Source organism: Pleurodeles waltl, chromosome 11 (assembly GCF_031143425.1).
Source record: "Pleurodeles waltl isolate 20211129_DDA chromosome 11, aPleWal1.hap1.20221129, whole genome shotgun sequence".
Lineage (NCBI taxonomy): Eukaryota > Metazoa > Chordata > Amphibia > Caudata > Salamandridae > Pleurodeles > Pleurodeles waltl.
In genome coordinates, this window is record NC_090450.1 from 205,015,023 (window position 1) to 205,038,448 (window position 23,426).

General features: G+C 45.4%; 1 protein-coding gene across 13 annotated transcripts in view; it reads right to left on the bottom strand.

Moving 5' to 3' along the window:
• TRIP12 (thyroid hormone receptor interactor 12) overlaps positions 1-23,426 on the bottom strand; it is a 1,145,873-nt gene that overhangs the window by 311,429 nt on the left and 811,018 nt on the right. For all 13 annotated transcript variants that reach the window (XM_069213427.1, XM_069213421.1, XM_069213434.1 and 10 more), the window contains 2 exons: positions 22,102-22,293; positions 4,064-4,215 (listed from right to left, as the gene is read on the bottom strand). In XM_069213427.1, coding sequence (XP_069069528.1) covers positions 4,064-4,215; positions 22,102-22,293 — 344 coding nt within the window. The remainder of the gene's footprint in view (positions 1-4,063; positions 4,216-22,101; positions 22,294-23,426) is intronic.

Here is a 23,426-nt window from a genome sequence, read left to right on the forward strand (position 1 = left end):
TATCTGGGATGGGATGGGATCAGGGTCATAGAGATCCCATGGGTTTGCCGTACCTCCCTGTGAATATAAAGAATGTGTTGGAGAAAGCAGTGGTGGTGGGCTGTTGTGTGGTGAGAAAGATAATTGTGGAGATTGAGGAGGAGAAGTATGAAGAGGTAGTGGCTTCTTTTGTTTTTGCACTTTTGCTAGTGGCTCTACAGAGTCCAGTTCCTCTTGGAAAGCCAGCTTTCTTTTTGTTTTTAAAGGAGGTGCAGTGATACTTCTTCCGGTCTCCTTATGGATATGTATTCTGGATTGTCTCTCATCCATAACCTGTAAAACTGGTTCAATGGAGGCTCTTTCTCAAAAGTCTTATGAGATTCTCTCAATTTTTTGTATTTGTATGAGGATTTTTTCTGCTCAGAAGTGTTTTGTTTTTTTGAGTCCCGAAAAGGTAGTCGAAGGTCTCGGCTCCGAAGCTGATTGCCGAATTTTCAACTCCGAAGAATGGGCTCTTTTACTGGAGTCGGAAACGGTGCATTTAACAGATTTACTCGACTCCAAAGTAGACGGAGTGGCCTTTTTCAGTGCTGACCCCGAAGGACGGTCGCCAGCAGCCATTTTTCGGGCTGAACCATGGCCTTCCTGCAGTGGTGTACCCAAAGCCTTTGAATGTTTTTTGTGCAGGGGCAGAAGTTCTCACATGCTGGCCAGTTGTGATGGGTCTGTCGTCTTCCGACTCTTGTTCGGAGTCTGTGTCTCGGATGGAGACTGCTGTCTGCGCCTGCTCTTCTTCCAGGACGTCAAGATGTTCACGCCATTTCGAGTCTTCGGGCTCTGCGATCTCGGAGGGTCTTCTTTTATCGAAATGATCTTCAGGCCTCCAAATCTTCCTCCCGATGGTCTGGAGAAAGGCACAAATTACAAACCAAGTGCTGGTCTGTATAGGGGTACTTCACGTGGCACAGAGGGCAGAATTGGAATGGAGTCCCGAACCGTGAAAATAAAAAAAAATGAAGGTTCGGACGATTCTTCCGGTTCGATGCTAGATGGGAAACGCGATCGAAACAATACCGACGAATAAGAAGGTTTTCTGTGGTCTTCCAAATCGAAATCTCGGAGCAAAAGGAAACACATCTGAACCCGACCGCGGAAAGAAAACAATCTAACAATAAAGTCGATGCCCATGTGCAATGGAACCGATAGGAGGAGTCACTCGATCCCGTGACTCCGAAAAGACTTCTTTGAAGAAAAACAACTTGGAACACTCCAAGGCCAGCACTAGATGTCGGATGAGCTATGCATAGCATGTGTATCTGCAGCTACACATGCCATCGAACACATATATATATATATATATATATATATATATATATATATATTTTTTTTTTATTTTTTATTTCCCAGGGCAGTTGCCACTGTTATAGTTAGGAAGACACTTCCATAGGAAAATAAATGTGGCGCTGCTTGATGAATCTTCGCAAAACTTTTCATAAGAAAATGTTTTCCACCTCAGATCCTAGGTTTAAAGTTTCGGGGGGGGGGGGGGGGGGGAGGGGGCATACATTACTCAGCATACATTACTCAGGAACTTGAAGGTAACTGTATTCTAAGACCTCAGTGACAAATAGCCAGACTTGGCATGCTGAGATTTGGGCATCTCAGCTGCCACTGGTTATGTGCTAAAAGGTCTGTACACAGGGGTTGCTTCTTGTGGGGGAAGAATGGACATGTCCAATAGCATGGACTACCACATTTGCCTTTCCCAACCAAGAACGATTAGAATAAACCCCACAGATGCCCATCTAATTTTTTCCACTTCACAGTCTCTGGCAGTGCAGGAAAAGCATAAGCAAAAACACCAGATCAATTCACCCCTGGGGTACGGACAATGGACTGTGAAAGTGGTTCTTGTGTTTGTTGATATCTCCTTCTTAAAGAGTATGCAAAGTCCATTTCTGCTCCCAGGAGCTGTTTGAATACAAATGGCTCAATGCCATAGTGTTTGTGCTAGGGTTCAAAGCTGGGACGAGGGAGTGTCCAGTTTCTGGATGTAATACATTGAAGTCATTTTGGGTGTCTGGCTAAGCACTGTTTTATTGCTAAGTGCTGGGTAAAACAATTGCTTTGTTAGCTGAACTGCTATCATCTGCAAAAGTGTGATGTTAAGTTGCTGCTGCTGTTGTTGTTGAGCTCAGGTTCCCTTAATTATCAGGTTGTCTAAATGTGTGCACCTCCCGGTAAGAGGTGTCTGTGGTAACAGTCACCTACGGCTGCCAGTCAAAACAAGCATTTGCAATGGGTCTTGCATTTGCTCGAGTTAGCATTGCAAACTCCAAACAGGACTTTTCGTGCCACATCAACTGAAAATGAAAAGTAAAACAGTAAAACAGTTTCAAATAGGCAAGCCGATGGCCACCATGAGTGTGAAGTAGACACAAAAAAGGAAACAGAACTTGACTCGCAGTCAAATGTAACAGCAAAAGTGCAATTATCCATGTAACAGGGTCAATGACATGCAAAGCGCTTGACTACTGCCCAGTGAGATTCGTGCTGCTTAGGAAATAAAAAGTAAAAGTAGTCCAGAAGCCATGCCAAAAACAAGGAGTCTCATATTTTCAGTAGTCTACAGGTGCACTCCAGGAGGGTTAAACACCACAAAAGGCATGACGTATGCATGCCATTCAGTAATGAAATCAAGGGAATTTTATAAGGCAAGCCAACGAACCAACAAAACTGATGGGTGTGGTTAAAAGCCCACAGAGAGATTAAAACAAGGGGCAGAGCACTTGCATGCTCGACCCTAAAAATTATCTGATCAGGAAAATAAATAACTGTTGTTCCACCACTTTAGTTTGTGTTGGGCTCTGAAGTTTACCAACACTAGACCTTCCACTGACCCATCAACTGTCACCATTATCCTGGGAGACATTTCCGTAGCAGGCATATACTAAGCTGATCATGGTGAACTATTGCAATATAAGATGCGCTAATCTCCATCAGTTTAATAATTATTCTCATTGTGAGAGGACACAATGACTGGTAAAGGGAAAGCGCCTTTGAAATGCCATCACTCTGAAACACTTTGAAGGAGTTGCAGAAGTTGCCAGTACATGCAGACTCCAATTCTGAAAGAATAGTGTCACAGGGTATATCTGATCAGGGCCACCCAGCACCGATGATGTTAAATTGCTTAAAATGTTCCAGATCCAGTATGAAGTGAAATAAAGTTCTATGAGGGGGAGCATGCTGTAAAAAGTATTTATTGGAAGCATACTTTATCAAGTAATGTGTAGTATGCCATATTAAGTAATACAAGGAACTAGAAACCACTGTCTACTCAATATGGGCCTAAGCCTTTTCAAAGCATCCCATTGGCCATCTGGCAACTATTCACATATTTAATGTTCTGTTTGACCTCAGAAAATCCCATCCACCTTTACACCCCTTCATGAGTAGTTTATGTTGATAGCTGTCCTCTCTCTTCCATTAAGACATTTCAAGGCAATGTTAAATTACAGCACATGTTCACTAGTTGTTGTTATGTAACTGAATTTTGACACACAAAGTGCCATAAACTCCTCATTTATATCCCTTTACCCGATGGAGTTGATGTACAAAAAATATAAATCGGCTTGTAAATAAAAGCCTGTTAATTCTCAATTGCATAGTAACTGAACACACAACAAAAAGGCTACCAAATAAGGATGGAAAAATACAAACTATGGAATAACATAGCCAATCCCTTATAAAAAAGCAGTATAAGAATGTGGCAGATTGATAATGCAGCCTTGTTTTAAAAAATAATTTGAAATTAATCCCACAGCATTCCCGTAAATAACAACATCACCCTAGACACTTTGTAAATATCAAATAATTTTGTTATTTTTATTATTTCAAGCTGTGTTTTTCTGTACTGCATAAATCACGGCTAATGGTGCACTAAAGATACTGACATCAACTCTTGGATAGAAAGCTTATTTTATTTAACACTTGCCACAAAATAGGATGTAGCCTGTTGCAGGTAACTGCATGGACATTATTAAACGATTACCTTGTGGGACATGCCAGACTTAATCCTTACCTGCTGCCCGTTCCGTTTCCACTGGGGAAGTCGTGTACTTTTACTGGGAACTGTTCCATTTGACTAAGACAGTTGTTCATTTTATGCACAAGTGACAGTAACGGTCCATTTCCCAATGGCTCTAACCTTGAAAGTGGTTCTTCCCCAGGCAACTGAAATGTCCCATTAATGAAAAAGTTAGCATTTTGCTCCAAAAATAAACTATTCATACTTTAAAACACTACATACTGACTATAGCCAGGTTAGTTACCACTTATTTTCAAAAGAGCTGCAATAAGCTCTCTTTACAAGAGATGGGTGCTTTTTTCAAGACCATACAACATTTCCATTTCCACTTTACAGTAGTACTACATGGAGCCATATGCTTAGGTCCCATGATTTGCAGAGGGTACAGTTTGGAGGAAGTAATCGCCCCTATGACATTTCTTGACTAGCTTTCACAGCACAAGATGCACTCAGTAAATTACATAAGTAAACTTAGATGATGATCAAAAACCACAGCAGAGGTGGTGGCGGATGAATCCTCCACAGACGAAACCTACAACACGGAGCTGATCGACATCACCTGCGAGTGGGCAGAGGTACTGCTCAAATTTTCAGGATCCAGCCCGACACATGAGGAATTTTCTAAAGTGTGGAATCTGCGCCTAGAAGTTTCTAGCAGATGCTTAATTTTTGTGATTTGGTGTAAATCTGTTCAAGTATTGAGAAATTAATGTTCAGAAAAATAGAGGTATCTGGATGGTTGTTTACGCAGTAATTCCCGGAACCACAAATAAATAAAAATAAAAAACTGAGAGATCTGATTGGCCAATAGGACTTATTTTCCCTGTCAGCCATCTCAATATTACAAGAAAGGAGCAAGAAGGGCAGAGTATGGCTACCGTGACTGCCTTGAAGTTACTAGTGGAGGGGCCATAGAGGGAACTTCCCACTCCCCTATCCTGCTCCCCCTTCTTCCCCCCTTCCCGGGGCTAAAAAGAAATTAACAGAATCTTGATTGGTCCGTCCTGCGGGAGCCTGTGAGATCCCGAATGTGGTTGGGTGGCACTTGTGCAAGAGTAAGTGTATCCGCCCTTGCTCCCACTGGAGTACCGTGGGACCAGAGGGAGGGGTGGGGGGACACGCCCACATTAAGCGGCCAAGCACCTATTATGTTTACACCCTTTGCCTTGTACAAAAATCTTCATGGACAGCAGACTCCTCCCTCCACACACAGTAGCCCCATCATGTTCCCAAGCCTCCTCTTCGCACACTCATCACCATGTACACTACCCTTTATTAGCTCCTACTCCCTCAAGACACCCAAGCCCAAATGGGTGGCCATACAACTATTATGCACACCCTTCACCTTCTCTTTATGAAGAGTCCAACCCCTTCCAGACACCCAAGCCGATTTACGTGTCAAATAACAAGTTACTTTCCTTCAGTAATGCCTTATCTGGTAGAGACATTCTAATTGCAGATTCATTACTTTTTTAATTTCCCCAGGCGTCATTCTTGATCCTGAGATCTGTGGAGAGGCTCAAAACGAATGCATATTAGGAATGTCAGAACCAAATTCAAATTCCATTGGGACATAATGAATGGGGATGGAGGAAACATACGAGTAAGGCCTTCAAGGAACCTAGTTACAGTTGGAGACTTAAACAAGGAAGGATTATCAGGCACCCTCAAAAACACAGAGACAGCAGATGAATAACCTTTGACAGGGCCCATTGCAGAGCCCTGCTGGACCAGAAAAAGTATAAACAAGAGAACGTCAGAAAGAGGGGAAGAAAGGGGGTCAACAGCCTTGTCTATGCACTATGTCAGAAAATGTTTCCAACAACAGGTGTATACCCTTTTGGTCACGGGACGTCTAATAACATTACAGACTTGGGGCAAAGGTCAAAAGCTGCCACCTGCCGCTGCTCAATCTCCACATAAGACCGGGACTGAACAGGTTTGGGTGGAGAACCCTACCCTGCTGCTGAGAAAGAAGACCCTCCCGAAGAGGCAGTCTGATTGAAGGATCAATGGTCATGTTCAATAGCTTGGGATACCAGACTTTTCGTGCCCAGTCCGGAGTCACAAGGATTTCTTGGGCCCGACCATTCTTGTTGTAAGTACCCTCTTTTTAGCATGGTTACCCCCACTTTTTGCCTACTGTCACTGTGATTGGGCTTTTACTGGGATCCTGCTAACCAGGACCCCAGTAACTGTGCTATCTCCCTCCAAATGTAGTTACCTTGGACCTTTGTGCACTCCACAATTGGCATACTGGTGTCCCCATTTTGATACCTAGGGCATTGGGACTCCATCAGTCCCCCCCAATGGGCTGCAGCATGTATCATGCCACCCATGGGAGCCAGTGCAAATTGTGTCTGCAGGACTGCCATTATAACCTGCATGAAAAGGTGCATGCACCCTTACACCACAGGTGACTATATCAGGTCACTAATTCACCCCTATGGTAGGCCCTCCTTCCCCAAAGGGTGGAGTGCAGTTTCCTGTGTTTGAGGACACGAACTACAGTTCCATTGCACTGGACTTCGGGGAAGCCATTTACCGGTTCACTGGACACAGGTTGTGTCCCGCTACATAAAGGTAAACTCGAACCTGGGCATGTTTGGTATCAAACATGTTGTAATCATACCTCAATACTAATGCCAGTATTGGTTGGATGATTTCATCGTCTCTGGGGGGTCCCGTCAAGGGTTTTCCAGGCAGCCTGTGCTACTGCAGACCCTCAAACAGGTTTCTTCCCTCCTGCTCCTTGACCAGCTCTGGCAAGGGAAGGCAGAACAAGGGATTTCCTGTGGGAGAGGGAGGCAACGCCCTCTCCCTTGGAAATAGGTGTTACATGGTTGGGGAGGGGTAGCCACCAAGACCCCTCTGCATTGTCTACTTCTGCTCCTGGCCACTGGAACAGGAACTGGACCCTTCAGGAACCAACAACACTGCAACTCCCAAGACAACCTCGCCTTGCAACATTGTTTCCCAAGCTCCTTCCAGCAACTGCAACATTTCAACGGCTGTGCATCCTCTGGGGTCAGCAAGACTTCAGCTGCACCAAGAAGCAAGAAGGAATCACTCCTGGAGTGAAGGAGTCACTCCCCTGCACCTGCAGGCACCTACAGCAATGACAACTGGCTGCAAGGATCTGCTCTCCTCTGGAACTGCGTGGATCCTGCATCACAGGTGGCGGTCTGGAGTGGTCTCATTGGTTCTCACTGCCCTCTGTCCATCTTGGGAGACAGTGAGCCCTTGCCTCTCCTTGCAGCACAGTACCCCTGTGCATTTCGACTCTTGCAGCAACCAAGGCTTGTTGTCTCCTGCCCTAGGGAATCTTCAGGCTTCGAGTTTCCCTGGCCTCCAGCACTTCATCCTTGCAAGGACAGTCTCCTCTCTGCTGCTCCAGCGACGTGGGGCTCCTCTCCAGGTGTGCTGTTTGGGTCTCACTACAACTTACTGTACCTGCTGCCAGCGGGTTGCTTCTGGGGGCTGCAACTGCTTCTGCTGGCTCTCCACACTGCTGAGGAGTCAGCCGGGACTCCCCTCCAAGGGTCAAGACCTGCTGGTCTTCTTCAGCCTTACAACTCTTCTTCTGACTTCTCTTGCATTTGCCAAGGCTTGTTGGTGGTTCTCCTAACCACTGACCATCTGTGTTCCGGCAACAGATGTGGGACATCTGCACCGCTCCAAGGACTTCTCTGCAGCTCCTGGGCTTCGCAGCTGATCATCTTCTTCACCTGTTGACACGGATCTTCATCCACAGAAGGGTGGGTAGTGGCTTCTGCCCAGTCTGGACACTGCATTGTGGAATGGACCCTGTCCCCTTCTTTTGCAGGTCCTCCTTTTCCAGAATCCACCTTTGAGTTCCTCTGGTCTAGTCCTGTTCTTCCACAATCTACATTTTAAGTCCTCTTGTTAGCCCTTGGGAAGACCAGGTACTTATCTCTGCTCCCCTGGTCGATGGGGGTTACTTAGCAACTCACCTCTTGGGGTCCCAAGTTCTTCCAGCTTCCGTATAAGTACTCCATACCCTTGGGGTTGGGGAACTTCACTTCGCATTTCACTATGTTAGTACATGGTTTGGCCCTCCCCTAGGGCCTTAGCTATTTTGCGTAGATTCTTACCAATGCTTGTTGTTTCCTATGCTAATTCCTAACTATTATTGTATGTATGTGTGTATGTGTGTATACATATATATATATATATATATATATATATATATATATATATATATATGGAAAATGTCACTTACCCAGTGTACATCTGTTCGTGGCATTAGTCGCTGCAGATTCACATGCTGTGCACATCCCGCCATCTGGTGTTGGGCTCGGAGTGTTACTAGTTGTTTTTCTTCAAAGAAGTCTTTTCGAGTCACGAGACCGAGGGACTCCTCCCATTTCGACTCCATTGCGCATGGGCGTCGACTCCATCTTAGATTGTTTTCCCCCGCAGAGGGTGAGGTAGGAGTTGTATATGCTAGTAATAGTGCCCACGCAATGGAGTGAATACGTATGTACATAATGTAGTTTAAAGTAATATATATATTTACAAATATACAGATGTTCAAGATCAACTTCTAAACGGCTTCAGGCTCCCGGGGAGGCGGGTGGGCGCATGTGAATCTGCAGCGACTAATGCCACGAACAGATGTACACTGGGTAAGTGACATTTTCCGTTCTGTGGCATGTGTAGCTGCAGATACACATGCTGTGCATAGACTAATAAGCAGTTATCTCCCCAAAAGCGGTGGTTCAGCCTGTAGGAGTTGAAGTTGTCTGAAACAGTGTTCGTAGTACTGCTTGGCCTACTGTGGCTTGCTGTGTTGTTAGCACGTCTACACAGTAGTGTTTGGTAAATGTATGCGGCGTAGACCATGTAGCTGCCTTACATATTTCTGTCATTGGAATATTTCCTAGAAAGGCCATGGTAGCACCTTTCTTTATAGTTGAGTGTGCCCTTGGTTTAATAGGCAGTTCTCTTTTAGCTTTAAGATAACAGGTTTGAATGCACTTAACTATCCATCTAGCAATGCCTTGCTTAGAAATTGGATTTCCTGTATGAGGTTTTTGGAAAGCAATAAATAATTGTTTTGTTTTGCGAATTAGTTTTGTTCTGTCAATGTAGTACATTAACGCTCTTTTGATGTCCAATGTATGTAGTGCTCTTTCCGCTACAGAGTCTGGCTGTGGGAAGAACATTGGTAATTCTACCGTTTGATTTAAGTGGAACGGTGATATGACTTTTGGTAAAAATGTAGGATTTGTTCGTAGAACTACTTTATGCTTGTGTATCTGAATAAATGGTTCTTGTATGGTAAATGCTTGAATCTCAATTACTCTTCTTAAAGATGTGATGGCAATTAAAAATGCAACTTTCCATGTTAAGTATTGCATTTCACAAGAGTGCATGGGCTCAAAAGGTGGACCCATGAGTCGTGTTAAGACAATGTTAAGGTTCCATGAAGGAACTGGTGGTGTTCTTGGTGGTATAATTCTCTTCAGACCTTCCATAAATGCTTTTATGACTGGTATTCTAAATAGAGAAGTTGAGTGCGTAATTTGCAGGTAAGCTGAAATTGCTGTGAGATGTATTTTAATGGAAGAGAAAGCTAGCTTTGATTTTTGCAAATGTACTAAGTATCCTATGATGTCTTTGGCAGATGCGTGTAAGGGTTGAATTTGATTGTTGTGGCAGTAATATACAAATCTTTTCCACTTATTTGCATAGCAATGTCTAGTGGTAGGTTTCCTAGCTTGTTTTATGACCTCCATACATTCCTGTGTAAGGTCTAAATGTCCGAACTCTAGGACTTCAGGAGCCAGATTGCTAGATTCAGCGATGCTGGATTTGGGTGCCTGATCTGTTGTTTGTGTTGCGTTAACAGATCTGGTATGTTTGGTAGCTTGACATGAGGCACTACTGAGAGGTCTAGTAGTGTTGTGTACCAAGGTTGCCTTGCCCATGTTGGTGCTATTAGTATGAGTTTGAGTTTGTTTTGACTCAGCTTGTTTACTAGATATGGAAGGAGTGGGAGAGGGGGAAAAGCGTAAGCAAATATCCCTGACCAACTCATCCATAACGCATTGCCCTGAGACTGATCTTGTGGGTACCTGGATGCGAAGTTTTGGCATTTTGCGTTTTCCTTTGTTGCAAGTAGATCTATTTGTGGCGTTCCCCAACTTTGGAAGTAAGTATTCAGTATTTGGGGGTGAATCTCCCATTCGTGGATCTGTTGGTGATCCCGAGAAAGATTGTCCGATAGCTGGTTCTGAATTCCTGGAATAAATTGTGCTATTAGGCGAATGTGGTTGTGAATCGCCCAATGCCATATTTTCTGTGCCAGGAGACACAACTGTGTTGAGTGTGTGCCTCCCTGTTTGTTTAGGTAATACATCGTTGTCATGTTGTCTGTTTTGACAAGGATGTGTTTGTAGCTTATTATGGGTTGAAATGCTTTCAGCGCTAGAAATACCTCCAATAGTTCTAAGTGATTTATGTGAAAGTGTTTTTGGTGAGTGTCCCATTGTCCTTGGATGCTGTACTGATTGAGGTGTGCTCCCCACCCTATCATGGAGGCATCTGTTGTTATTACGTATTGTGGCACTGGGTCTTGGAAAGGCCGCCCCTGGTTTAAATTTATACTGTTCCACCATTGAAGCGAGGTGTATGTTTGGTGGTCTACCAACACCAGATCTAGAATTTGACCCTGTGCCTGTGACCACTGTGATGCTAGGCACTGTTGTAAGGGCCGCATGTGCAACCTTGCGATGGGGACAATGGCTATGCATGAAGACATCATGCCTAGGAGTTTCATTACTTTTTTGACTTGTATTTTTTGATTTGGATACATGGCCTGTATTACATTGTGAAATGCCTGAACCCTTTGTGGGCTTGGCGTGGCAATCCCTTTTGCTGTGTTGATTGTCGCCCCTAAGTATTGCTGTGTTTGACTCGGCAGAAGGTGTGACTTTGTGCAGTTGAGTGAGAAACCTAGTTTGTGGAGGGTTTCTATGACATACTTTGTGTGTTGTGAACACCGTCTTAGCGTGTTGGTTTTGATTAACCAATCGTCTAGGTACGGGAACACATGTATTTGCTGCCTTCTGATATGTGCAGCTACGACTGCTAGGCATTTTGTAAAAACTCTTGGCGCAGTTGTTATTCCGAACGGCAACACCTTGAATTGGTAGTGTACCCCCTGGAATACAAACCTTAAGTACTTTCTGTGTGAAGGATGTATCGGTATATGGAAATATGCATCCTTTAGGTCTAGTGTTGTCATGTAGTCTTGTTGTTTGAGCAGTGGGATTACGTCTTGTAATGTCACCATGTGAAAGTGATCTGATTTGATGTAGGTATTTAATGTTCTGAGATCGAATATAGGTCTCAGACTCTTGTCTTTTTTGGGTATGAGAAAGTACAGAGAGTAAACTCCTGTTCCTTTCTGTTGGTTTGGTACTAATTCTATTGCTTCTTTTTGTAGCAACGCCTGAACTTCTATTCCTAGAAAATCTATATGTTGTTTTGACATATTGTGTGTTTTCGGTGGGACGTTTGGAGGGAATTTGAGAAATTCTATGCAATAACCATGCTGGATAATTGCCAGGACCCAAGTATCTGTTGTTATTTCCTTCCAATGTTTGTAAAACTTGCTTAGTCTCCCCCCCACAGGTGTTATGTGTTGGGGATGTGTGACTTTTAAGTCACTGCTTATTTTGAGGAGTTTTGGGACTTTGGAACGTTCCTATATTTTTTTGGAACTGTCCCCCTCTATATTGTCCTCGAAAACTTCCACGCAGATATTGGCTCTGATAAGTGGGGCTTGTTTGTGAGGTTGTGGGTTCTGTGCTTTGCCCTCGAAACCCCTCTCAAAACTGTGTTTTTCGAAATGTGCCTCTGCTCTGTGGGGAGTAGAGTGCGCCCATGGCTTTGGCCGTGTCAGTGTCCTTTTTACGTTTTTCGATAGCAGTGTCCACCTCCGGCCCAAACAACTGCTGTCCGTTAAATGGCACATTGAGCACAGCTTGCTGTATTTCTGGTTTAAATCCTGATGTACGCAGCCATGCATGTCTCCTTATTGTCACTGCTGTGTTGACAGTTCTAGCAGCTGTGTCTGCAGCATCCATAGCTGACCGTATCTGATTGTTGGAGATACTCTGTCCTTCAACTACTTGCTGTGCTCTTTTGTGGAACTCCTTGGGCAAATGTTCTATTAAATGTTGCATTTCGTCCCAATGAGCCCTATCATATCTGGCCAACAAAGCCTGTGAATTTGCAATACGCCACTGGTTTGCTGCCTGTGCCACCACCCTTTTGCCTGCTGCGTCGAATTTGCGACTTTCCTTATCTGGAGGTGGTGCATCTCCTGAAGTATGTGAGTTTGCTCTTTTGCGAGCTGCCCCTACCACAACTGAGTCCGGTGTTAGCTGTTGTGTGATGTACACGGAGTCTGTTGGTGGCGGTTTATATTTTTTCTCCACTCTTGGAGTAATGGTCCTTCCTTTTACAGGCTCCTGAAACACTTGTTTGGAGTGTTTGAGCATCCCAGGTAGCATGGGAAGACTCTGGTACTGGCTGTGTGTGGACGACAGTGTATTAAATAGGAAGTCGTCTTCAATGGGCTCTGCATGTAGGCTGACATTATGAAATGCCGCTGCCCTCGACACCACTTGTGCGTAGGCTGTACTATCTTCTGGTGGCGACGGTCTAGCTGGATAACAGTCAGGACTATTATCTGACACTGGTGCATCATAAAGGTCCCATGCGTCAGGGTCATCTTGACTCATCCCTGTGTGGGTCGGGATTGCATCATAGGTGGAGTGGCTACCGGTGATGGTTGCGGAGAGCATTGTGGAGATGGTGGCGGGGTTACTTGTTTAGCCACCTTTGCCTGTGGCTGCTTGTCTTTCTCCTGGAAGGCAAGTTTGCGTTTCATCCTAATAGGAGGGAGAGTGCTGATCTTTCCCGTTTCTTTTTGGATGTGGAGCCGTCTTTGGGTGTAGTCCGGCTCCATTGCCTCTAATTCCTGCCCAAATGTATGTTTTTTCATTTGTGAGGACAGTCCTTGTTCCTCTGTGTAGGAACTTGATTTCGGTTCCGAAGCCGGATGTTTCTGTATCGAAACCTTTTCGGCTGCTTTTTTCGGTTCCGACGAAACCTTTTTTTGTTTTCGGCGTCGTGGTCTCTCGGTGCCGACTCATTTCGGTACCGCTGTCTCGGTGCCGAACCTGCTCGGAGCCACTATCTCGAGCCAGAGATTGCTGTGTGGCGGTATCTCGACCGGAGTCGGATGACTTCACCACCAGAGTGCCCTTTTTCGGTGCCGATGATCGGTCACCTATTTTTCGGGTTAAGCCATGGCCTGTTGGCGGTGGCGTCCCCTGGGCTTTTGTTGTCTTCTCGTGAGTTTTATGTTTCGACGTCTTACTCACGTTTTTTGGCGTTTCTTTGGGATCGAGCTCGTCCGAGTCCGATTCATGGATGGAAAAGCTTTCTTCTTCCTGGAAACGCCATTGTCCTGTCGGCGCCGACGCCATCTGCAGTCTTCTTGCTCTTCGGTCTCTTAATGTCTTCCTCGACCGAAACGCTCGACAGGCTTCACAGGTATCCTCCTTGTGCTCTGGTGACAGACACAAGTTACAGACCAGATGCTGATCTGTATATGGATACTTGTTATGGCATTTTGGGCAGAAGCGGAATGGGGTCCGTTCCATCAGCCTTGAAGAGACACGTGGCCGGGCCGACCAGGCCCCGACGGGGGGAATCAAAAAAACCCCGAAGGGCCACCGGAGCTCTTCAAAAGTCGGTGTCGATCTGTTATAACTAACCCGATACCGAACGCAAACAATACCGACGATTTTTCCGAGATTCTAACTAACTTTCCGACCCGAAACACGGAGCGAAAAGGAACAAGTCCGAACCCGATGGCGGAAAAAAAACAATCTAAGATGGAGTCGACGCCCATGCGCAATGGAGTTGAAATGGGAGGAGTCCCTCAATCTCGTGACTCGAAAAGACTTCTTCGAAGAAAAACAACTTGTAACACTCCGAGCCCAACACCAGATGGAGGGATGTGCACAGCATGTGTATCTGCAGCTACACAAGCCACCGAAAACATATATATATCTATCTACATAAAACTATACATAGTGTATGCTTACCTCCAGTTGAGGGGACTGCCTATAAGCAATCTAGTGTAGTGTTACTATAATAAAGTCCCTTTATTTTTGCAACACTGTGTGGTTCCTTCATGTGTTATAAGTTACTGGGCAACTATTGTGGTATTGCATACGCTTTGCATGTCTCCTAGATAAGTCTTTGATGCTCATCCACAGCTACCTTTAGAGAGCCCTGACTTCCTAGACATTGTCTTCATTCACTAATAGGGGGTGCCTGGACCTGGTAGAAGATGTCAACACCATAGGTGTCCATCACAGAGCAAGCCAGCTTCCTACACTTGTTCTTCTTGAAAGCTCTGGGCAGAAGTCGTATACGTGGGAAGGCTTACAGGAGGCCTGAGTTCCACTCGAGATGAAAAGCGCCATTCAGCAAGTGCCGCCTTGGAAACGCCAATGTGCAATACTGCTGACGTTGCACGTTTCCTGCGGAGGACAATAGATCTAACCAAGGCTCTCCCCACTGCTCAAAGGGACCTTGTGTCACCTCAGGAAGGAGGTGCCATTCATGATCAACTAAGCAGTGTCGGCTGAGATTGCCCACTCGGACGTTCAGACTTCCCACTAGATGTTGAACCACCCTGTTGCTCCAGCCATGTCCAGAGGCGCAGAGACACTTGACAAAGGGTCCAAGACCCCACCCCACTTGTTATAGTTCCACATGGCAGTGGTGTTGCCCATCAACACCTGCACTACCTTCCCTTTGGGAGAGGGTATAAATGTTTTCAATGCTAGCCTGATCGCCCGAAGCTCCAACAGGTTGATGTGGAGTCCGGACTCTGCTGGACACCAGATGTCTCTGATCTCCACCTCACCCAGGTGGTCAACCAATCCAATGAGTGACGCATCTGTCAATACTGTCAGATATGGTTGGGGACGGGACAGTGATCTGCCTCGAACCCAACTGTGGTTTGTTAGCCACCACTGCAAATTTTGCGCAGTTCCCTCTGAGATTTGGACCATGACTGAGAGATTGCCCTGATATTGCAAACACTGAAACTTCAGGCCCCACTGCAGATCCCGCATATACCGTCTGGCATGTGTCACCAGGAGGATGCAGGGGGCCATGAGGCCCAGCAGCCTCAGACTCATTCTCACAAAATTGAGGACAGAGGCTGAAACATTGGTAACTTAGCCTGAATATCCTGGACTCGCTGCTCGGGAGGATAAGCCCGAAACTGCACTGTGTCCACTACAGCTCCGATTGTCTGAGAGGGAGTCAGGTGTGACTGACACGTTTATAGTGAACCCCAGCAAAGGCAGGAGGTACACCATAGTCTGGAGGTGAAAGACAGCCGGGGCGAGCCCGCCTTCAACAGTCAGCCGTTGAGGTAGGGGAAAACAAACCCATGACCTGCGCAAATGAGCTGCAACCACTGCTATCAACTTGGTGAACACCCAGGGGCACAGGTAAAGCCAAAAGGGAGCACGATGAACAGAAGTGCTCATGGCAGATCGTGAACCTCAAGAAACGTCTGTGGGCAGGCAGGACGGTGAAATGAAAATAAGAGTCCTGCAGGCCCAATGATTCCCTCCAGTCTCCTTTGTCCAGGGCAGATAAACTCAAAGCCAGAGTGAGCATTTTCAACTACTCCTTCTTGAGGAAGAGATTGAGGACAGAAGGTCCAGGATAGGGCAGAGGCACTTGTCCTTTTGGGGCACAAGAAAGAAGAGGAAATTACAGCCACGTCCTACTTCCGGCCACAGGACCCTCTCTATGGCTCCCTTGTCCAAGAAAGTCATACCCTCCTCACAGGGAAGTGCCAAGTGATCCTCTGTCATCCAATCGTAGGACGGTGGCACGGATGGAGGGGTAGTCTCGAAGATGAGGGAGGAGCCCCTTCAAATTAGCTGCAAAACCCACCTGTCTGACGTGACGGACTGCCAGCGGGGCAGGTGATGGCAAATCCTGCCTCCGACAGTTCCCTGTTGGGGAATCTTCAGACTAGGAGGCTTTGAAAGCAGCTGGAAGGGAGTTTGGTGGCTTCATGGTGGGGGGGGGGGGGCTGTCCGAATCGCTGGTTCCCTGATCCACGAGAACTGTGGATCCCACAACCCAGGCTACGCAAAGGCTGTGGAGCATGTGCGGGGACTGGATGGAAACTGACGTGGTGGGATGTTCCTTAGGTAGCCACGAAAGGTGTGAAAAGCAGACTGAGGGGGCGAGGGGAGGCCGTGAGGCCCAAGGACCTGGCTATAGCACATGAATCCTTCAAGCGCAGGTGTTATCCGTCACTGTCATCGCCCGATGGCAGGAACCGCAGGGCTTCAACACTGTTTTATGAAAAGATATCCTCGACACACCAGGAGTATCAACACTCAAAAAACGTTGACAAAAGTTGAAAAAGATCAGTCATAAAGCGACTGAGGGGTAGCTCTTCTTCAGATCAGCGCTGGGTTGGTAGGGAAAGGAAAGAACTGACATCAGCAAGCCAGGGAGGGGCCTATATGGGACCCACAATGTCATTCTGTGCCAACGTTGTGGCGACTGAGACGATCAATGCCACCTAGATGCAGGGGTACTGCTCGGGAAAAATCTCCAGATCCTGACTGAAGACTAGGGGAAATTCCAAGGTAAGGAATCTGCAACCAGATGTCTATCAGATAGTACCAGATAAAGATTTAGTGTGGGTGCTGGCTCCAGTCTGGGAGATGCTATTCTCTTTGCTCCCTCAAGGAGGTGTTTTATGACTGGTGATCTGAAGAAACGTCTTCCTATATGACCTCTTGTGTAGGCCACAATTGCTGCTAGATGTACTTTTAATTATGTTTAAGTCAGTTTGCAGTCTAGTAAATCTGTAAGGTATCTTAGGACTGTTGTGTATTCTAAATTTTCCTGCAATATATCCATTTTTGGCACCACATTGACTATCTTTCCCCTTTTGATACCTAACATTTTCTTGTTGTTGGCCTTCATGCGTCTCTTAGAACGGACATTGTTTTTTCTGGTAAGCCTAGATGCCCAAACTAAGTCTTCAGTAGTCAAGCTGACAAATTGAAAGACTCTAGTTCTGGATGACCACACCTCCTCCAGCACTGATGCCAACTGGCAATCGAACTAGACATCACACTAGCTATCTGCTCATGCAGATGGGACCTTACATGTTGTATAATGCACCCTGCCTTGGGGCTGTAAGGCCTGCCGTAGGAGTGACTTGAATATTGCACATGAAGTGGTAGTGGGCACTGTACACAGGGTGTGCTCAATGTTGTGTTTTCTAATAGGTTTGCCCTATTTCACACAGCCTGTGATGGCAGTCTGCATGCAATTTGTGTGTGGGCCCTTAAGGGTGGCGCTATATACACTGCAGCCCTTAGGGACCCTCTTTAGTACAAGCGCTCTAGGTACCAGGTGTACCATTTACTAGGGACTTACATGGGTGGTAAAGTCCTGGTAGCTTTTAGAGGAAAGAGCACTGGCACTGGGGCCTGGTTAGCAGGGTACCAGTGCACTGTCAGGGTTGAAAACCAGTATCCAGCAGTTCAAATGGGGGCTAAAATTGAAGGACATCTACAAAGATCCTTGTTTTCCTACAACTCTCCACTGTGTAGCCACCCCTCTATCAAACTTAATGCCCACCTAATTCATCCTTTTGCTCTCCTTGTGTGATGGTTGTCCTGATGTTGCTCGGATGTTTGCCCTTTTCCTTTGTGTAGCTGTGCTAATGGAGTCAGCTGGCACTGTTCCCTTAATGTACAGTGGATCTTTGGAGGAATGCTTGTATTTCTTCTCTGCCCTCAGTGTGACTCCTCTGCAAGGTTCAGGCTCCTTGGAGGCCCATCTCCAGTGATCTAGAATGCTAGGCAATATTAGCCTAAATTGATTTATCGACTTGGTAATTCCCTGACTGGCAAATCCTTTACCCCCTTATAAGCCCCTAGTAAATGGTAACCAGGACATACGTGGTAAAGGGGTCCCCAGAGCAGCAGCATGAGTTTGGGCCACCCCAGGTGACCCACACAAATTGCTGATGGCAGGCCTGCCATTGCAGACTGCCAGAGTGGTGCAAACTGCTCAAGTTTGCCTACGTCCTCACTATGGGTGGCAATGTTCCATGCACTGCCTTACATATATGTCAGACACCCCTAGGAAGACCTCTGCAACCCAGAAGGAATTATATATAAGGTGCAGGCATGTAAGCATGAGCTTATATCCTTATAGTGTCCTTTCCATTAGGGTCCACTATAAGTGCAGGCCGGTCCATAGGAAAACATGGGACTTAAGCGCGGGAAGATCCTGGCTGCTAGCTCCATTATGGTACTGCCTAGATATTTTGGGTTTGGTGTCCAACAACTTTCTTTCTCTCCCAAAACATTATTCTGGTGTCAAAGCATGGCTAGCATGCACCCAGGTGGCATAATAGAGTTTGCCCACATGTTTGCTACTCTTCTTTGTGCTCTGGCCAGTCAGCCTGCACTTTTTCCCATGCTTGTTGCCACCAAGACAGGTTTCTGAACTCCTACCAGGCAGTGTGGGCGCTTCCAGGAGTCGGAGACAAAAGGCTGAGGCACGAAGAAGGTACACCTCGTGTCCTCCAGCCGAGCTAGTAAATACAGCCATCAGGATGTGGAGCTTCAAAGGCTTCTCTGCCCCAGAAAGGCCATCTGTCCTGTCCCCCAGCAGAGGAAAGAGCCCTTTCCCTGCCCCAAGGCACACCTGCTCGTGGTCAGATGGGAAACTGGGTATGTAAGACAGTGCACACCCCCAGCAGGCTGAACACACCTCTACGGTGAGCAGCCTGGTGTGTGTGCACTAAATTTTTATTTTTTCCATCTTAGGTGTAGTAGAACAGAGGGGTCTGGGTAGCTAACGGTGACCTACCCCACTGGATATGGTCACTTCAGGGGCAGATTAGTTGTAGGAGCTAGCTGCCCATTGGCCACTAGTATCCACATCCCTAACTCCACTAAAGCCATGATTTAAGGGACACTTCTTACACCTTAATTCTGTTAGACCAACTTCAAAGAAGCACATGAAAAATCTCTACATCACTGGCAATCTGCTCAGTGCACCAAGGCAAAAGAGGGATACTAAGTCCATGAGACAACAGACTGGGAAATGAGTGAATGACCCTCGTACTTGGCTGAAACTCAACACTCACGACTAGAGGGACCCATGTGGAAGCCAGAAGCACCCTCAAACTGGACTGGTGGCACTAGTTCAATGCAAACTGCAGGTAAAAATGCTTGCAGAACCTGAAGTTTCACTGGCGATTGAAAGGTAGGTAGTCCAGTGTTTACTGGGAGTTGTAGTCTTGCCTGCCTCCAAGTTTATTGCTGCTGCATCGCTCCCCCAGGACCCTTTGAAGATCCCAAAGGATTTCTTCACCATTACTGCTGCCAAGGCTTGTTGATTGCCTGCCCAGTAACTAACCCCCACACTTGATGCTGCAAGAGCATGGCACATTGTGCAGGTTGCACCCGACATCTGCAACACAGCTGAGATTTTGCATCCCTTGCTCAGAATCATCCTGTAAGCGGTAAAACCAGCACCAGCATAAAACCTGTCCAGCAGCACGGACAGCCAGGACAACTCTGCACCCGGATGCCATGGACTAGGTAGAAGCAAACTGAGTGTTGTGGCATAGTTCCAGGACCTGCACAACCTTAACTCTGTAAGGCTTCCCACACCTCTAACTCCAAGTGGTCTTCTGTCACAAGCGGGTTCTTGCCAATGACTTCAACGAGAGTCCAGTTCAGCACCAAGGCCAGCCAGGACAACTCAGCACCCAGACGCTACAGGCTAGGTAAAACTGCACATACTGTTGTGATCTGGTTCTAGGGACTATACAACCTTAACTCTGCAAGGGTTCCACACAACTAGCTTTCTAAGTATTGTTTTGAAACCTGTGATTTCTTTCCTCCATAGACGTCAATGCAACATTTAAATGCCAGTTCTGCTGTGATATAATTTTGCTTCTAAAATCTATACCCTGGTTATACGGATTCAATTCTGATCATTTTGGTGTCTAAATTAAGATAAAAATAAGCTCTATTTTAAAAAATTGGTGTGGAATTTCTTTTGAGTCGTGTCATTTACTTATAGTCCATGCTGGTGCTCTGAAATGTTTCACACGTGTTCCTCTGAGTAAGGCCTGAATGATCTTTGTCACACTACCAGAACTGAGCCTAGGATTTACTATTGTGAATCAGAAGACCATCTTTGGGGTACTGTAAGAGTATTAGATGGTGAGGATTAACTCCCACACCATATAATACTAATACTCCACTTTCCTACAGCGACATTCTGAACTCTCTGAAGTGAAACGTCAAAATCTTTTTTCTTTTGCAGAAGCTCTGCCCCTTCTGCTTCAAGACACTCCTTTTTCCTCTCAATTCTAGCAGATCGCTCTTAGGGGTAAAGCATGGTCTTAGAACTTCTTTTTATCTTTTTAACGAACTATCCTTCTAATGTGTTTCGCCCATTGCCTTTTTCAGCGTCTTCCAGGTTTTATCCCTTTTCAACATCGCTGTCTTTTTGTGTGGTTGACCACCTGCAATATCCTTGGAATGGGACCTAAGGGGTTCTCTGTTTGTGTGCTTGCCTACGGTCGGCAATTTCCTCAGCACAAGGCAGTTTTCAGTGTCCTAAACTCTGGGGTCTTAGAGTCTTCCCCCCTGTGTGTTTTTCCTGGTTTGGTGAGGTCTTTTATCTTTTGACTTCCATTGTTCCCTCTCAACGTCTACGGTTCGCCTTCTGCTTATGCCCCTCCCGTTATGTTTTCCCTGTTGACTCTCAACAATCCCAGGTCTTTAAGAAACATGGTCTGCTTTTAGCCCTGCATGGTGTAGTGAGCCTGCCTCTGTTTGCCTCTTGCCCTCAAGGATTCGGCTTATAAACCACACTGAATCACACTAATCGCTTTTGCATAACTGATGGCTTTCTTTCTGTGCAAATTTGTAATGGCACTTCGGGTAGAATTGGAACGTTATGTTCTTCATATCACGTAGAATGGGGGTCCTGTCAAGGCATGCTCAAATACGCTCTTGTTGTACGGGATCAACGTAGTCTTCTCCGGTAATTTTTCAGTGAATATTTTTGATGTCTTTTTGAGGAACCCTTCAGTTATGCTTTCAGACCCAACAGCAGGAAACAACTTTGAAGATAGCAGACAAGACAGGGAGCTTCCAGGGGAGGGCATATGATGTCAGAGGAGGCATCAAATGGTGGGACCATCAATGCCCAACACAAAACACAGAGAGAAGGACCACTAATATATTGGAGAATCCACACCCAACCACTAGATGGCAGAATAATGCACAGCATGTGAATCCAGAAGAGGTTTGTGCTGCAAAACATCTAATCAGTGTCTGCCCATCTGATCCATCAGCCATCATATAAGATGGTGAAAAACGAAGGCAGAATCCTGGGAGAGTGGGGAACAGCTGTGGAATACCTATCACTCCTCCCTGACATTCTAATCAAACTACTTACAATTCAGGAACTTCTGAAAGATTTAATTTCTAATGGAACAACTCACTAATCAAGAATCACAACCTAACATCTGATGCAGGTGTCACCCATCTAACTGGACATTAATCTAAAAAAGAAATAAGTATTAAAATTAATACATAAAATTCATAATAGAACAGATTGTGACTAGATCTTTACCTGCTGAAAAAAGACCACTCAATTAGAGGTCAGTGATTGAATAAAATGACATGGAAGACACCAATCTTCTTCAAATGTGGAATACAATTAATTTTACCATGTCTCAGCTGGAGTCACTCAAGCAGTGGTGAGTGCAATAGGACTGGCAATCGTGGGTTAACAAAATCTCACATCCCTATGCCAGTCTACAATACCAATCAAAATAAAACATTTTAGCAAAACTAATTTGGACAAAAAAAGCACCCAACACTTACTGGTGCTGAAAAGAACACATGGAGAAACCTCTTCAATCTGACGTCCCGGCATACTGCATCTTTTTCACTTTTTGACGTTAGATAAAGAAGAAGCTGTTTCACAAAACCACTGTGTTGGATTTCAAATGAAGAAACGTCAGACTCCGAGACTATGCTTCGGATTTCTTCAAGGCACTCCACACTCCCATCCACCTACAAGAAGAATGTGAGAGAATGATGGTTTACATTTACACTACTTGAGTATTTTACCAATAAAAATGCGGTTTGTTTTATTTTAACAGATGTCTAATCTCATCACATGAAACTAACGTAAGGAGATCCCAAAACATAGCAGTGAATTGTCTTTCTTTGGTTTTCTTCACTGCATCATTGATGGCAGCATCTTTAGGGACTCACATTGGCTTGGACCATCACAGATGCTTCCTACACAAACATTCGTGGAACAGGTGCTGTTAAGGACTCCCACTGTAGCAAATGAAATTACAATACAAAACAGTCCTCCAAATATGTTCACTACTGTGTGAAATCTAGGACACTGCAAAATATACAAAATGTGGCCAGATGTCACAAAGTCTCAATGGATCACATATTCTCAACTGGAAAAAACTAACAGATATGCTCACTTTGAGAAAGAGTAAAGAACAAACAAATGATCATCTTTGGCTGGTGTGGAGAGTGGAGGTGATACTAGAAAAATGAAGATCAGGATTCTCCCTTAAAATTTAAACGTTAAGCACCATTTAAATGCTCATTTAGATTGCTGTAAGTGAAATAGACAGTAAAGCACTTAAGCTTGGATATTACTCCTAGCAGATTTACCCGCTGATGACATCTTTCACAGTTCTGCAAAGGGAATAAGGATTAGATTTTACTGACTGGTAGTACATCACCGAGTGATTCTATTTTTCAAACTGCCTTCCCTATGCAAATTTCTCCAACTAACATCCACAGCGTATAGTGCAGGAAAACTCCTGGGTCCAAACACAATTTATATCTAACTTGGAATGTCAAATCAGTCAGTTTTGCACATTCATAACCTTCACAATGAGACTCTGAATGAGCCAGTTTGCACTCATAAAACCCATTAACGTACCTACCTTCCTGAAGCTCACTCAGCATTTGAAGTTTCTAAAAATGCCAAATTAGATCCAAAAGATTTTTAAAATAGCATATGCCCAGGTAAGCATTAGGTTGGATCAAACGTGCATATTTCAGAGGTAAGTGTCTTCCGGGAAAGGGATGTCATGACCCCCATAAAGGAGTCACTTGCCACGTTCGTTGCCATAATTTTAATCCTCCAGAAAAACGGAGAGCTCCAAATAAGA